The sequence below is a fragment of the Xenopus tropicalis genome, chromosome 7, assembly GCF_000004195.4.
Source record: "Xenopus tropicalis strain Nigerian chromosome 7, UCB_Xtro_10.0, whole genome shotgun sequence".
In the NCBI taxonomy this organism is placed as follows: Eukaryota; Metazoa; Chordata; class Amphibia; order Anura; family Pipidae; genus Xenopus; species Xenopus tropicalis.
In genome coordinates, this window is record NC_030683.2 from 66,188,493 (window position 1) to 66,204,935 (window position 16,443).

Here is a 16,443-nt window from a genome sequence, read left to right on the forward strand (position 1 = left end):
CATGGTGTTCGTTCCTGGACAAATTTAACGGCAGGTCACTATGGCAGCAGGAACAGTTGGACAATCTGAATTGCAGCTCTTCACAGATCCCGCAGGTCAGGTAGGCTACCAGGCTTACCTGCAGGGCCAATGTGCGTGGTGTTTTGGACAGATAACACGGGGGTGGTACAAGCTATAAACAGTTTGTCGGCATCTTCCCCAGCAGTCATCAGGTTATTGAGATATTTTGTTTTACGGAGCCTTCAGCTGAACGTGTGGGTAAGAGCCAAGCATGTGCCGGGGGTGTCCATTAACATTGCAGATGCTCTCTCTCGTTTGAAGTGGACCCGCTTTTATGAGCTTGCACCGTCAGCGGACCAAGAGGGTCTCCAATGTCCGGATTGGTTATGGGATTTGGGGGCCAGGAGGTGGTAGAGCTGGTAAAACGGTCGGTTGCCCTGTCAACTTGGGCCAGGTACTCTGGGGTTTGGGAGCAATGGGAGTCGGTCAAGAGGCAATTTGGTGAGTACGGGGGGGTAGGCAAGGAAAAGGAAGTCATGATTTGGTGGGTCAATGAATTATGCAGGAAGGGGTTATTGGCTTCCTCAGTCAACACCAAGTTGGCAGGTATGTGTTTTTATTTTAGGCTAAGGGGATCCCATGATTATACCAAGGATATGATTATCTGTCAGGCTTTAAAAGGGTATCACAGAGGAAAATCGGTGGGGGATCAGAGGAAACCTGTCACATTTAACCTGCTCCAGCGGCTGAGCAGAGAGCTGGAAAGGTCTTGTTTTTCGGAGTCTGAGGTCACATTGTTCAGGTTGGCATATAGTTTGGCCTTCTTTGTAGCTTTCAGAGTAAGTGAGCTGGTATCACTAAGCAAGTGTGTAGCGGGGGGGGCTAGCATGCAGGGACCTCTCAGTAATTGAGCTGCACCAATTGCACATAATTTTGAGGAAGTCAAAAACAGATCAAATTGGAAAAAGTGAGAACATAGTCCTACACTAGATAGCGGGACAACAGTTATGCCATATTACTCTCCTGAGACAATACAGGGCCTTGCAGCCAAGGCAGGAGGGGCTGCTTCTGGTTCATGAAGACGGTAAATTTTTGTCAAAGTATCAATTTTGTGCAATGTTAAAGAAATTGTTGTGTACCCTGGGGGCAGCCACCGATGCATCAAGGTGGGGTTTAAATGACAGGGGAATAAAACAGGTCAGGAGATGGACATCAGGCAGATTTCGTACCTACAGTATGTGCAGGTGGATAAGATGGAATGTTGAGTCTCCATTAGTTGGTGGTAAGGCGAAGGAGGAGTGTTAATTTGCCACAGACGAAATTGTGTTATATTCTCTTCCAGGTAACCAGTGGCCATTGGTCTGGATTATAGGGCATTCGTACATGCATCATGCGACCAGGAGGGCAACAGTTTACCATGAGGGAAACAACTGGGGTTTGCTGAGTCAGATGCGGTGGTAAGATGGTTGGGTTATGGGGGGCTGGTCTGGAAGAAGTTCCTGTTGAAGTCCACAGAAAATGTTTTGACGGAGGGGTGCCTGATATCCTTGTGATACACTTAGGGGGTAATGACCTGGGTAACACTCCCATGAAGGTTCTCATAAAGGATATAAAGCATGATTTGCTTCACCTATGGGGGGTTTTCCCAGATTTGATAATAGCATGGTCTGACATGCTCTCCAGGCTGCATTGGAGAAATGCTAGGTTGGTAGCAGCTATTGAAAGGGTGAGAGTAAAAGTGAAGAGGGCAGTGGGGAAGTTTGTTGTCCGTAAGAAAGGATTTGTCATCACACATCGAGATTTTGAAGTGGACAAACCGGGGTGGTTTGGTCGGGATGGGGTACACCCAAATGAGATTGGGTATGACTTAACTTTGATTGGAGAGAAGGGGTTAATTTGTCTTTGTCTTTGTGGAGGGGCAGAAATGTGTGAAGGGGTCCAACTTTTCTGCAGGTGGCAATGGCTCGTGAGAACAGCAGGTCCTATGTTGCAAAATTCCCATAGGATGGGAATTTCAGTGGATATTTGGAGGTCCCTCCTGCCGAGAGAGAGTTTGGGGGGTAGCACTCATCAAGCTGGTGTGGTGGCGGCTGGTGAGTTGCCTAGTGATGGTTGGTAAAATGGGTAAGGCCTCAGTTGGGCCAATAAAGAAAGAAGGTTTGTTGGATTATTAACCTAAAATGTATTTGTTCTTATCAAGATGTTTAAGTCAATAAACGCTGTGGCCTTTTTTGACCCAAAGTCACCCGTGGTATAGTTTACTGAATGTGTGTGAGTGGGCGGAGGTGAAGGTAAGTAAAAAGGATGGCAGGCATATCGCTTTTGTTGACAAGGTACTCCCGTAGGATTAAGCCTGAAGGGAGACATGGCAATAAAGAGCAGGAGACAGCCTATTGGTGGGTACCCGGCGGCAGGGGTATCCAAGGCAACCAGGAAGCACCGGGAAAAGGAAGAAGAGCTACGGAGCTAGGAGCCAGAGTAGACAAGTTGGAGTTTTGGTCTGAGGTGAACTCCCACCCTCCCTATTGTAGGATGGTACGTAAAAGAGAACAGGATACAGTGTTATCAAAAGGGATAGTCACAGCATTGTGGCTTAGGCGATGGCTCATGAGAACAGCAGGTCCTATGTTGCGAAATTCCCGCAGGGTGGGAATTTCAGTGGATATTTGGAGGTTCCTCCTGGGCTGGGGTCCCTGGTAGGGCTCGGGCCGAGAGAGAGTTTGGGGGGTAGCACTCATTGAGCTGGTGTGGTGGTGGCTGGTGAGTTGCCTAGTGATGGGTGGTAAAATGGGTAAGGCCTGAGTTAGGCCAATAAAATTTGGGGATAGGTTTCCATGGGCCATCTGCCAAGGAGAAAGGTTTTAGAAGTTCACTGTTTGATTATTAACCTAATATGTATTTGTTCTTATCAAGATATTTAAGTCAATAAGCACTGTGGCCTTTTTTGACCCAAAGTCATGCGTGGTGTGGTTTATTGAATGTGTGTGAGTGGGCGGAGGTGAAGGGAAGTAAAAAAGGTGGCAGGCATATCACTTTTGTTGCCATGTCTTTTGGGGCTGTTGTGGGTCTTTCAATGCCAGGGCTACTTAAAAAATGTCGCACTTAAAGAATCTGTGCCATTATCACTAGTTCAATAGTTGGTAGTCTGATTTCAAGGAACAGGGATCCCCAACCTTTTTTACCCATGAGCCACATTCAAATGTAAAAAGAGTTGGAGAGCAACACAAACATGAAAAAATTCCCTGGGGGTGCCATATAAGCAGCACCACCTCAGGGATCTGTCCAAGTTAATGCTGCCCCCCTCGCTCCCCCCTGTTTCATGTCAGAAGGGACAGAGGGGGGGGCAATCGCACTCTCTGCACTAGAGGAGCCAAAATTCTGTCCCCAGTAACTTGCTTGGCAGCAGCACCTCTGTATATAAGGGCTATGACTGGGTATTTGGTAGCCCCTATGTGGACTGGCAGCCAACAGGATTTTTGTTTGGCAGTACACGTGGTTTTTATGTCAAGCCAAGAATTTGAGGCCACTGGGAGTAACATCCAATGGGTTGGCTAATGCTCACAAGCCACTGGTTGGGGGATTACTGACATAGAGAGAGAGGGGGCGAGGAAGAGAGAGAGAGATGATAAAGAACATAAAAAGACCCTTCTCAAAATAAATTGTATTGTAATATCAATTTGTTCTTTTATTATAAAATAAGATTTTTGTGTTTTCCCTTATAAAACCATTCACAATGATTTCATCCCAATGCTTTATCAAGTTGTTGCCTCTTTGAAGTCCTCCAGTGACAAATTGTTCAAATATGAAAATGCATTCAAAGCATCTTGCTTATTGTTCACATTCCACTTTGTACTTTCATCTAGGTTCTCCATAAATACATCATATTATTGAAAGTTAGAACATAGGTGTAACTTTTTGGTACCGTTTCCAATATATGTAATACTGTAGAGCTCCAAGTTGTAAAAAAGTTCAAAAGTGAGAGATAAAATGAAGTCAACCAGCCTACTCAAAAGTTTTTTGTTTTAAATAATGTGCATGTAACCCCAATATCTTCGTAAAATCACGTCCAGGTTAGTAGAGAAAATGGCTTTATTATGTTGCTTTGAAAAGTAAATGTATTTTTCTTGTAGCCCAGCCATCTCCTGCTATATCTTCTCCAGACAATGATGTCTTTGCTCACCATGGGGAGTTTCCTGTGTGGAATGAGTCCTTTGACTCCGAGAGGCACTGTTTGTTGTAGACCTGGTAGATGAAGAACCTGACTGAGAGCTTCTGGAGTCTGAGGAAGATGACCCAGGTTTTACAAGTCGAGCTTTTGGGGCTTCAGCATCTTCCCTGAATGACAATAATAGTAAAATTTACTAAATATAATAAAGTCATAAAGCTTTCTAATAAGGTAGTGATTGGCACATTGTCACTTTTATTTGTTTACTGATTTTTATTCATGCTATTAAGAATAACTTTTCATCAGTATATACTTTTTACACTGTCCTATAAATTAAATATAGCAGGGCTAATTATATTCCAGACAACAATTAAACTTTTAAACCCATCCTGCTTTTTAGATAAGCAGCAATACCTTGGAGCAGAGTGCTTCCATAAACCATGGCACACACAGCACTGTGCCTCTCATGAAACGCTGGTGGCCCCACATTTTAGGCTCGCTTATAAACACTGGGCAAATATGCACCTGGTCAGTAACCCATAGAAACCAATCAGTGGTTAGATTTTTCCAAACAGCTGTAGGTTGAACACTGAAAGCAATCATCTAACTGTTTGCCATGAGTTACTGCCCAGGTGCAAATTTGCCCAATGTTAATAAATAACCCCCAGCGTCTCTTATGAAATGCTGGGGGACCAAAAGGTGCATGGGTCATGATGTGTCCTGCCATGCTGCCTAGGCATGCTTAGTCTAAGGCGCTGTGTTTATTGCTGTTTGTTTGACTGGAGACCAAGATGAAGCCTAGAAATTGCTGGTTGCTGGGGTACTGATTAACCTGACCAATGTGAAAAGACTGTCAGTTGTGTACTAGTTTCCCCAGCTGCCCCACCTGTAGTCCCCTGTTTAGTGGATTAGCCCATGCATTCCATGGCATAGATTAGCAACAATGTTATAACGTATATATATATATATATATATATATATATATATATATATATATATATATATATATATATATATATATATATATATATATATATATATATATATAATGCACTGATCTATGTTGCCATGGATGATAGCTGGGAAAAGAAAATTATGGACTGATAGGAATTTTCAGCTATCCCCATGGCAGCACACACATTGTTCCCCTGCTCACCAATGGGACAGAGGTAGTCACCCCCCTCCCACTGAATTTGACTCCCTCCTCCTTCACTATTTTGTTTCTAGTCATATTGCTTACCCAAACTCAGAAGGGAGGGAAATATATGCTCCATGGATGATAGCTGGGAAAAGAAAATTACAGTAAGACTAATTTTCCTTTTTCATCAAAGACATGCCTGCACTCACTACTTTCTTTATTCTGCTGTCTTGAAGAGAGCCCCCAACTGACTCTTCTTATGGTTAATTACCCATCCATGAGTCTCTAAGAAAACTGTTTTCATATGGATTCTAAACTCCCGATGAAGCCAGCACCAATGAGTCGTCCAGGTAATTTAAAATATGTATCTTCTGTTTCTGAATCCTTGCTACTAAGGTTACTAGGACCTTTGTGAATGTGCTTGAAGATGTACAAAGCCCAAAAGGCAGACTGGAGAATTGGAAGTGACCCATCTCTTCATGAATCTCAAAAACCTCTGATGCCTTGGAAATATAGGAACATGTAGATACACCTTTGCCAAACCTAATGAGAGCATCCACCCGTTTGGCTGCACAACTTTCATAATCATTTGAACTAATTCCATTTAGACTTTTCTCAAAACAATGTGTTTGTTTAGTGCTCTAAGGTCTAGCACTGGTAAGAAGCCCCCTTGTGGCTTTCTTAAGTAGAAATAGCTTCTAAAAAAAAACAAAATTCTGGGAACTTGGACTGGCTGAATCTCATACATTTTTAATGGATCCTCTTCCCACAGAAGCCCCTTGTGAATTGTTTCCCCTACAAAGGTAACTTTGATCTTCTCTCCACAAGGTTCCCCTACTAAAATCCTTTCTGGGACAATAGACTCTGGATTCCCGAAAAAAAAGAACCTGACTCCTGGATGTCTTTGAGACGTAGGACATTGCTGTTTTGTTGTCCATTAATAACTTTACATAGCAGCCCATAATGACAGGTTTCAGTGCCAATAATGTCTCCCTGGCCACTCTTAGCTCCTGGAAGGTTGAAAAAGTGTTGCCAGTTTGAACAGACCCACAATCCACGAAAATATTTTAGAAAATGTTTAAGCTCAGCACCTCTCTTCCTTCTACAGCAGGAATATGCTTTTTCCCTGAAATAATCTTTATTCTTAGAAGAATTATCCACTGCCCAGGGCTTTAGCCATAAGGCCGTTCTTGCTGTGAGTAACACTCCCATCGCTCTAGCAGAAAGTCATGCTTTCAAGTCACCCCAAAAAAGTGCACAGTGCAGGACGTGGGCTCCCAAAAACATTTCATTAAAACCCTAGGCAATAAGAAAAAAAAAAGAATAAAAGACAGTGAGGGAGGGGTACGGGTGTCCTTAAATTAATTGGGGGTGTTGGTTTCTTCTGTCCCATTGGTGAGTGGGGAACTACCCATTTGTGTGCTACCATGGGGATAGCTGGAAAAAAGGAAAATTCCTATCAGACTTACCTTAATTTTCTTTTCCTAGCTATCATTCATGGCATCATAGGTTTGTGTGCTGCCATGGGGATAGCTGGGGACTGGGGAAAGTGTAAATAAAGAAATTTGATTTGTTGGTGTAACCAAACACAGAGTAGGAGTAGGAGCTGAGAAACTACCACTGGTGGATTACTACACTGGGTATGGTCAAACAGCTTTGGCAAAACAATGTGAGTATGCTTGTAACACAATCATTATTTATCTAGTATAAATAAATCTAAAGCAACTGGACTTGTTAAGTAATCATTGAAGACGTTTCACTACTCATCCAATCAGCTACTTCAGTTCAAATCATAGACATCTGAAAAGCTATGGCTATTTTTTGTTTCAGGGAGTGTCTGTAACAAAGTATAATTTAATTGAGGGCTGAATCATCCAACTTAGGTGCTGAATCTCATCTTCTAACGGAAGCTGTGAAACTTGTGCCCCAGTAACAATTATTTTTAAATGGACCACCACAAAGCACATTCATTTAGTTAAATCATACTGTAAGTATCTTGGTTTTTGGGATCTTCTTAAGGGCAACTGAAGGCCAAATCAAAGGAGTGGCAGGCAACTGCTTGCTCTTATTGACAAAGGAAATACATTAATAACATGTGGCTGTGTGTTTCCTCATTGAAAATAACTGGAAGAGATCACAATTTTGATGATTTAAAAAAAAAAAAAAAAAAGTAAAAAGTAATTGAGGCTTACATAGAGCTCCAATCCTACTTAAGAAAAAAAATGAAAATATTATACTTTTAATTTTGGCTTGTCAATCTTGGTTTCTGAAAGAATTCATGCTTTAAAAGGAGAAAGCATAGCATAATCTAAAACCCAGTCATTTTATAGAAATAAATAGCAATAATTACATGCTATAAAATAGTTATTCTGCGACACACAGAAATATGACACACAGTTTGGGACAGGTAAATAAGAGGTCAAGGGAAAAAATCCCCCTTTTTTAAAAAAAAACTTGAGTTTTCAAAATAAGAAAACTGAACTCTAATGAGTTAGAGATGTGAATTTTTTTTAGGTTGCCTGAGTTTACCATAGAGTTGCATTTCATTAGAAAATTCCTGAAGCTCAAAAATCTTTCCATGACTTTTCACCTTTGTGATCTGAATTCTGAAATTACTTACAAGATGTTGTTATATAGGATAAAATTGCTTTCTCCTGGTCAACACTGACAAACAGTTTGCGGTTAAAACCCCAATACAGAATGTGGGGAAGACTTTTGAAACTAAGTCTGATCATTAACATTTTTTGTTAACCTAAGGTGAAAAACATTTTTATCAGTCTAAAATTCCTGCCCCCTATATGATTGCATTCTGCTAAAAATAACTTAATTTGTAAATGTTATTTATTTTCTGTTAGTTACCTGATTTCATTAAAGAATTCTTCCTCTTCTCTTTTCTTAAACTCCTTTTTATGAAACAGCAGCCAGACCGTGAAGAAAATAAGGAACACACCAACCACTACTCCACAGGCGACACCTGCTAAAATTCCTGTGTTGCTCACACCTGCCCAACATAAGCAACAATGAAAGCGATCAGCATACTCTTTGCGGAGATTAAGCAGATTGTGCCATTACTTATATAAATCATATTGTTAAAAAAGATGTTCCATTTGTTACCCAAATAGTTCCTGATGAAATGTAATAAAAGATACACAGCTTGCTCTAGATCTAAAAATGTATAGCAAACAATTAGATGTTAGCTTTAAAACAGTAACTTGTAAATGCTACCTGCTGACCTATCATCCTAAAATAGCTATTAGAGCCCAGACGTCCACCGCTCCTACTGTACATGAGGTGCATGCACCTAATAAGTGAGCGGGGAGACTTGCTTGTTTTGTGTACATGTAGCAAACATGGCTGCCCACACTGGGATCTCCCTCCCTAGCTATTGTTTCCCCCAATTGGAGCGCAGGCTACTGTGGGCATCAAAATGTCCCTAGTTCTTTCCTCCAGGCAGTAGTGTAAATTGGCGATGGGAAGAAATACATGGTGCAAAGTAGCCTGAAGTTTCCACACTAGGCAACTTCAGGCTACTTTGGAAGCAGGAAGCGAAGCATGTTTTTCCACTGGCAATTTATATCACAGCCAGTGGGAGGGAAACTATGGATGTGTATATATATATAACAAATACATAGGGGGCATAAAACGAAACCATGGATGGTTTGTTGCTCGCTGTTGTGCAGATTCACTGTGGGTGATAAAATGTCCATGTGTCATCACACTTAGTTTGGTAATTTCCTATGCATTTTCGCCTGTCAAACTGGTGTATGCATTATAGTTGAACAGCCCAAAATTAGACCCTGTGACCACTACGCTGTGTATTTCAGGTCACTGATCATCTAGAACTGCTCATATGTATAAAAACTGTTCTAACTGGTAAAGATTTGACAAATATCCAAACAATGAACCCATAATTACCTATACTACACACTCGTTTATCATGAATGATGGCTAGTTTTCATGTTTATTTATTTTACCTTGCTAACTAGTTATTGTCCTTCCCTTTCCCTTGAGGAGATTCTTTAAAATCACACTAAACCATGTAATTTTGATTTACCAAACAAAAATTATGAGAGATGAATGAGTAATAGTAAAAATGTTTTATTAAAACAATTCGGTCTGTGAAGTGTTGAAAGTTGCATGAATGTTTATGCTGTTTTAGTGGTTTACAGCACAGAGTAAGAGCCCTATAGTCAGGAATACTATCCACATGGGGGACATGAGTGTGTATTTATTGCTGAGGGACTTTCACAAGTAAGTTTTTCACAAAACCTAGAGTAATGTTGTTGACATGGTCATGCAAAAATGTGATATACTCATTGCAAAACAGCAGTAAGATTTAATATCTGATAAGGACACTGTCTTTGTGGTGCACGTATGTTTCCATGATTTTCTCCTGGTCCTCCAGTTTCCTCCCATAATTATAAAACATGCTTGTAGGCTAATTGTAATTGAATTTTTATAAAACTTCATGTTCATGTAGGCTTGTAAGCCTGTAGCGACTGTATATAACAAACAGATTTAGGTTGGACATCTCATTTAAGAAGTATATGCTGCTTTTAGTAAAATGGCAATGCCAGTTACATTTCTCAATTGTACTTTAAGCAATATTCTACTCACTCTGCACTGTTACATCTACATCACAGGTCCGCTTCCCTACTTCATTAGACACCTCACATCGATAGGATCCATTGTCTGTTTTACTTAAATTATGTAACAGCAGTTGATTTTCTGGCCCTGGTAATAAAATAGGAAAATGTTCAGTACAGTTAATATATTAATAATAGATAATAGATAATTAATTATCTACAGTCTTCTTTAAGAGTATAAAGTGTAACTATCTGAGGCAATTGTCTTTGCCAAAACCACTTTGTTATTTTCCAAATTCCATGGAGGCCTATTAAAACTCCAACAGATACAGATAAAGTTGGGTTGGCTCCAAATTTGGCCTTTTTTATTTTCTTACCTAATTGTTGTCAGCTTAAACATGCTGTTGCAAGCAATGTGCAAATATCACATAATTATGTACAGTGGTAACATAAAATGTGTGCTGGGTTTCTTTTAAAATATTTTACTCAGTCAATCATTTTAGGTTTAGAGCTAGAGAAAGTTTAAAGAAGCATCTCCCTAGAGTACCACTATTTTAGAAAAAGTTTTGGGGCAAGTTAAAGAAAATTCATTTTTATATAGAATATTGCAGTTTTGTAGAACTAACTAAGCTTCATCAGAAAGGTCTAAGCAAAGACAGCCATAAACACTCACATCAAAGAAATGAAACACAGGATTTCTTGTCTCCTTTTTTGTAAACATATTCTTAGGGTATCCAACTTCCTCTCTCAGAAAAATCCTTCATTCCTGGGGCTAGAGTCCATGCAGTTCTCTCATCTCTCCCTTCTCCTGCTCTGCCCTTCCATATGAATGATAAGAACTCCCTCCCTCCTCCCTTAGGAATGTGTGATCTGAGCTACCATCAGCTAGAGCTGTAGCAGGAAGCAACTTAAAATGGCAGCTGCAATTTTGAACAAACAGAGAAAGCTTCTAGGGCTCTGTACTGAGGTATGGTAATGCTTTCTGCAGAATAAATATAGTGTTCTAGGTGGCACTAATGAAGCAAATATATTGGCAGTAAAATGCCAAAATGACTTTCCTTCTCCTTTAACATTACCACACATGTTTATAACATTACCATTAACATTGTAAGGGTCTGCTGGGGTTTGATCCCAGGACCTACTGGTTGTTGGCTGCTCTCCCTAACCATTGAGCCAGGAACGCAGCCAGCAAGAGGTGATTGCCTTGTGTTTCCTTTCACCTGTGTCCTGGGCTTGGTAACATCACCCCAGCAGCCTTATTGGCTAGGTGGGGTCAGCCAATCAGGGCTGACTCTGCCCTATTTAAGCCCAGCCCTTCTCACACACATTGCCTGAACATTGGTTTACATTAAGCACTGTGGCCTGTCCCTAGTTTGTGTTTCCTGTTCTGGCTCCTTGTCTTGCTTCTTTGCTCCTCTGCTCCTTTGTCTTGCTCGTTAGTCTTGTTTCCTTGCTTCCTTTGCTCCTTTGCCTTGTTCCTGTTCTCGCTCCTTGCTTCTCACTCCTGATCTTTGCATGCTCTGTCTGGTCTACGCCCGCTCTGTCCTGTGCTGTCTGGTCTACGCCCGCTCTGTCTTGTGCTGTCTGGTCTACGGCCGCTCTGTCCTGTGCTGTCTGGTCTACGCCCGCTCTGTCCTGTGCTGTCTGGTCTACGCCCGCTCTGTCCTGTGCTGTCTGGTCTACGCCCGCTCTGTCCTGTACTGTCTGGTCTACGCCCGCTCTGTCCTGTGCTGTCTGGTCTACGCCCGCTCTGTCCTGTGCTGTCTGGTCTACGCCCGCTCTGTCCTGTGCTGTCTGGCCTACGCCCGCTCTGTCCTGTGCTGTCTGGCCTACGCCCGCTCTGTCCTGTGCTGTCTGGTCTATGCCCGCTCTGTCCTGTGCTGACTGGTCTATGCCCGCTCTGTCCTGTGCTGTCTGGTCTACGCCCGCTACGTCCTGTCCTGTCTCGTCCCATCTGGTCTACGCCCGCTCCATCCTGTAACTCACCTTCCCATTCTCCCACTTGTAACAGATATTGACATATATTAATAACATTATAAAAAAATTTTGGGAACAAAAGAAATGGTCACCACAGCAACAGCAGACCAATTTGACTGTATCTCTTCTCACCCTCACAAGTTTAAAATTTGTGCACTACTATGTGTTACATTATAGCATTTTCTAAATTAACTTTCCCAAAAACATATATGCATGTACTCCTACACATACACTAATGATAATTTTCTCACCGATGCGTGCTGTACTCTGCACAGGCCTTTCTACATTATCTTTGAGATTCACCCGGACCCAGCGGTAGTTCAGGGGTTTTGTGCCAGCTGTTGACTTGCAATTCAGTGTCACATTTTTTCCCTCAAGTTGTGCTCCTTCTGAGCTACATGCTAGTTCCGAAGGTTTAACTGAAAGCAAATAGAAATCAGACCGTGAATTATATAACCATAGAATAATGCATTTCCTTTTTTTCTTATTTAGTCAAATCAATATGAAGAAGTACAGTGCATTTATCCATTTATACACAAGCCAATAATGCTTCCTTGGTTAGGCTGATAAATTAGCCTGTTATTGGCTTGTAATTACTTTCTGCGTGTTTAAGGAGGTTCTTTTATCAAACTAAAGGATTTTATTTGTTTAGCATTAGGTCAGAAAATATATACAATAGGAGGCAAAGCAAGGCAATTTCAGACATTTTTAACCCCGTGTTTTCAGGCTCCTAAAAAGGGGACAAAAAGTTCCACATTGACCATTGCCCTAATGATAAGCTACTGTCCCTAAAGCAGGCCTAATTCTGTTATAGGGGTTGCTTGCCTTCAAAATAACTTTTAGTATGACATTGACATTGATATTCTAAGACAATTTGCAATTGGTTTTCATTTTTTTGCGTTTTGTCAGTTATTTAGCTTTCTTTTCAGTAATTTTCTGGTTGCTAGGGTCTTGTTTACCTTAGCAACCAGGCAGTGGTTTAAATGAGAGAAAGGAATATGAATAGGACAGGATATGAATATAAAGATAAGGAATAAAAAGTAATAATAGCAATAAAATTGCAGCCTCACAGACCAATAGTTTTTTGACTGCTGGAGTCAGTGACCCCATTTAAAAAGCTGTAAAGATGTACAAGAGAAAGGCAAATAATTAAACAATTAAAAAAAATAAAAATGAAGACCAATTGCAAAGTTTCTAGAATTATGCCATTCTAGAAAAGCTAACTAAAAGTGATGGACAACTGTAAGACTTGTCCTCAAATATATATCGACATGCTGACTGCCTGTACATGCAATTTTGGGGGAATTAGCAATGGTAGGCAGGCAGGCATGCAGAGGATCTGGAGCATAGAGACAGGGACACTGCGTCTTCAGGTAAAACACAGGTTTATTTAGGGCCAGTTCTTCCCAACAGAAACATAAGACAGTTCATAAACATACAGTTCATGGATGTGATTTGTCCCTTCTTCAGGGCTCTCACCTTCCAGGGTTAGTTCCACACTCTGGAACACTCAGGCGTCACATTAAGCCTTGCTGAGTCCTCTCAGACTCATCCATCAGGTCATAACTCCCTCTGCTCCTTCGCAGGGCAGGAGGCACCCCCAGCTCCTCTGGGAGTTCCTGACACAGGCAGCACTCCTACCCTGTGCCCTGCTCTGAGAGTGACCTTCACTCAGACAAGGATCAACCTCCAAGTCTCTCTCTCTGAAAAACTCCCCCCTGCTGCACACCCAGGATCACCTTAAATGCTTCAGGTGTTGCCTAATTGGCTCCAGCATTCTCTAGCCATACTTCAGGGCACTAGTCTCTCCTGCCCTGGAGATTTAAAGGAGCCAGTACCTCAGCCTGGGTGCTATATATCTGCCATTCAACAGACACTTCTCACCAAGACAAACCATTTTGTCACAATATATATATATATATATATATATATATATATATATATAGCATGAAATAATCCATGGCCGGCACACCCTTAAAATTCAAAAAATTTTTTTATTGAAAACTCATTGTTTAAAAACCAACGTTTCGGTCCTCATTAGGACCTTTATCAAGGATTTTTTTTTGAATTTTAAGGGTGTGCCGGCCATGGATTATTTCATGCTAAATACTCAGATTTTGGCTGTGCACCCCACAGAATACTAAAGCCTTGGAGTGCAGACACCATCAGGACTGATATATATATATATATACACATACATACACACACAGTATATATATATATATAATATAACACCCTTGCCTTACCAAGAACTTTACACAAAGAAAAGAGCAGGATAAACATGCACAAATTATATATTGGTGCTAAGAATTCATATAAAAATTCATATTGTTAACCAAATCCTCTTCCCCATGATATATTCTGCTATTTTACTCCGTGCTTTGTTAAAATAAAAAGGGAGTATCCCCAGCAGTTTTCTATACAATCTGGAGACCAGTACAGGCTTAGAGAGGTTCTAGAATATATCTTTGAAAGTGGGACCAAGGGTATTCCTGACAAGGGATATTTCCGTAATTTGGATCTTCATACCTTAAGTCTATTAAAAAAACAATAAAACACAATAGGATTGTTTTTGCCTGTTTTCCTCCAATAAGGAGTAATTATACCTTAGTTGGGATCACTTACAAGGTACTGTTTATTTTTACAGAGAAAAAAACACTTTTAAAAATCTGAATTATTTGATTAAAATGGATTCTATGGAAGACAGGCTTTCTGTAGTTCGGAGCTTTCTGGACAACAGGTTTCCAGATAACGGATCCCATACCTGTATGGACCTTATATTATTTATAGTTACTGATTGTTGTAACCTTATGATGCATACTCATGGAAATCAAAGTACAGGTATGAGATCCGTTATCTGGAAACCCGATATCCAGAAGGCTCTGAATTCCTTTTTCTCTGTAATAACAAAACTGTACCCTGTATTTGATCCCATATAAGATATAATGAAACCTTATTGGATGCAAAGCAATTCCACTGGGTTTAATCAATGTTTTATTGATTTTTTTAGTATACTTAATGTATGGAGAAATCCAAATTACAGAAAGCATTCTGGATAATGGGTCCTATACCAGTTGCACAAGTTTAGATATCTGTTCACTCTTGTGACTCATATCTTATTTGAGATAATGCTACAGAGACAGCTCTATAAGGGAGTAACTAAATCACTCAATTTTAGACATGCAGATTTTGCCAGTATAAGGGAATCTCTGCAATGTGTCAACTGGGAAAGGCTTTTCACAGGGTTAAACACAGAAGGAAAATGGAATATCTTTAAAACGTTGCTTAGCAAGCATACAGATCAGTATATTCCCCTTGTAAGCAAGGAAAGGCATTACAAAGCAAAACCTTTATGGCTGAATAAAAGGGTTAGTGTTGGGGTTGGAAAAAACATGCTTTTAAAGCATTCAAGTTAGCTGGGACAGTGGAAACTTTCATCAGGTACAAGGAAGCAAATAAAGCATGCAAAAAAAACTACCAGGCAAGCTAAAATAGAGATGGAAAAGGGTATGTAGCTAGGAGTAAAAGGAATCCAGTTATTATTTTAATATATAAATAGTAAAAAAATTAAGCAAGAAGGGGTGGGAACCTTATTATCACAGGGGGTCAGATGATTGATGTGAACAGGGAAAAAGCTGACATTTTGAACTCTTATTTTTAATCTGTCTATACAACTGAGGAGCCAGCTAATGAAGGCTTCCCTTTTAATAGACCCAATTCTATATAGACAAAATTAGTCATTCCAAGTGGTGTTTGCACTGGGACTTACACCAGGTTTAGAACTCACCTAAAACAATTACTGTAATAAAACTCCACTGATATTGCCCTGCATTTTTGACTTTGCAAATGTACTGTCCCGCATCACTGGGCTGCAGAGATCTGATGAACAGTGAAGCATCTCCTTCTAGATATTTGGACACGAAGCTGTAACGTCCCTTGTGGTTTTCTGCATTGTAGACCTGTCCTCCACTGTAACTGAGCAGCTGCACAGTGATAAAAATATATATTAAAAAAAATTGAGACATACATTTTCATAAACCAGTAACAGTAGAAAATTAAAATGCCGAAGCAGTTTTAATAGGTGAAAAGATGAAAGAAGGAGCTCTATTTTTTGGTTCTCTTGCTGTCTGATAATCTGCTTTTGTACAAAACACAGGGGATAGGGATCCCTTATCTATCTATCTGTCTGTCTGTCTGTCTGTCTGTCTATCTATCTATCTATCTATCTATCTATCGTTAAGCTTAAAATAGTGGAGGCTAGACTCCTGTCTGTGTTGGCTTCTGTATTATGTACATCAGAAATTATATTGATAGAATATGCTGGGAAATGGCACAATGACACAGAAAGTTTGTTGGCTTTGAAACAGGTTAGAAAGGAAGATTATTTGGAAGAGTGTCAAAGTGATGAGAGTAATAAGAGATGGAAAATGCTTGCCATTAAAAGAGGTACTTTCTTATCAATCACTGTAATTAAAGTGATTATATAATAAAGTAACATAGTAAGTTAGGTTGAAAAAAGATATACGTCCATCACGTTCAACCATAATGCCTATATACAAGTCATGGCCGAAATTGTT

The 16,443-nt window shown here is 40.4% G+C and overlaps 1 protein-coding gene across 5 annotated transcripts in view; it reads right to left on the reverse strand.

Moving 5' to 3' along the window:
- Positions 1–3,659: 3,659 nt before the first annotated feature.
- clmp (CXADR-like membrane protein) overlaps positions 3,660–16,443 on the reverse strand; it is a 55,587-nt gene continuing 42,803 nt past the window's right edge. For 3 of the 5 annotated variants that reach the window (XM_012966484.2, XM_012966483.3, XM_012966482.3), the window contains exons 4-8: positions 15,654–15,849; positions 12,118–12,285; positions 9,921–10,037; positions 8,163–8,304; positions 3,660–4,335 (exon numbers count right to left, since the gene is read on the reverse strand). In XM_012966484.2, coding sequence (XP_012821938.1) covers positions 4,146–4,335; positions 8,163–8,304; positions 9,921–10,037; positions 12,118–12,285; positions 15,654–15,849 — 813 coding nt within the window. In that variant the 3' untranslated portion in view covers positions 3,660–4,145. Of the gene's footprint in view, positions 4,336–5,405; positions 5,449–8,162; positions 8,305–9,920; positions 10,038–12,117; positions 12,286–15,653; positions 15,850–16,443 lie in introns of all 5 variants that reach the window. The other 2 variants (XM_012966485.3, NM_001008176.1) reach the window with 2 other exon arrangements.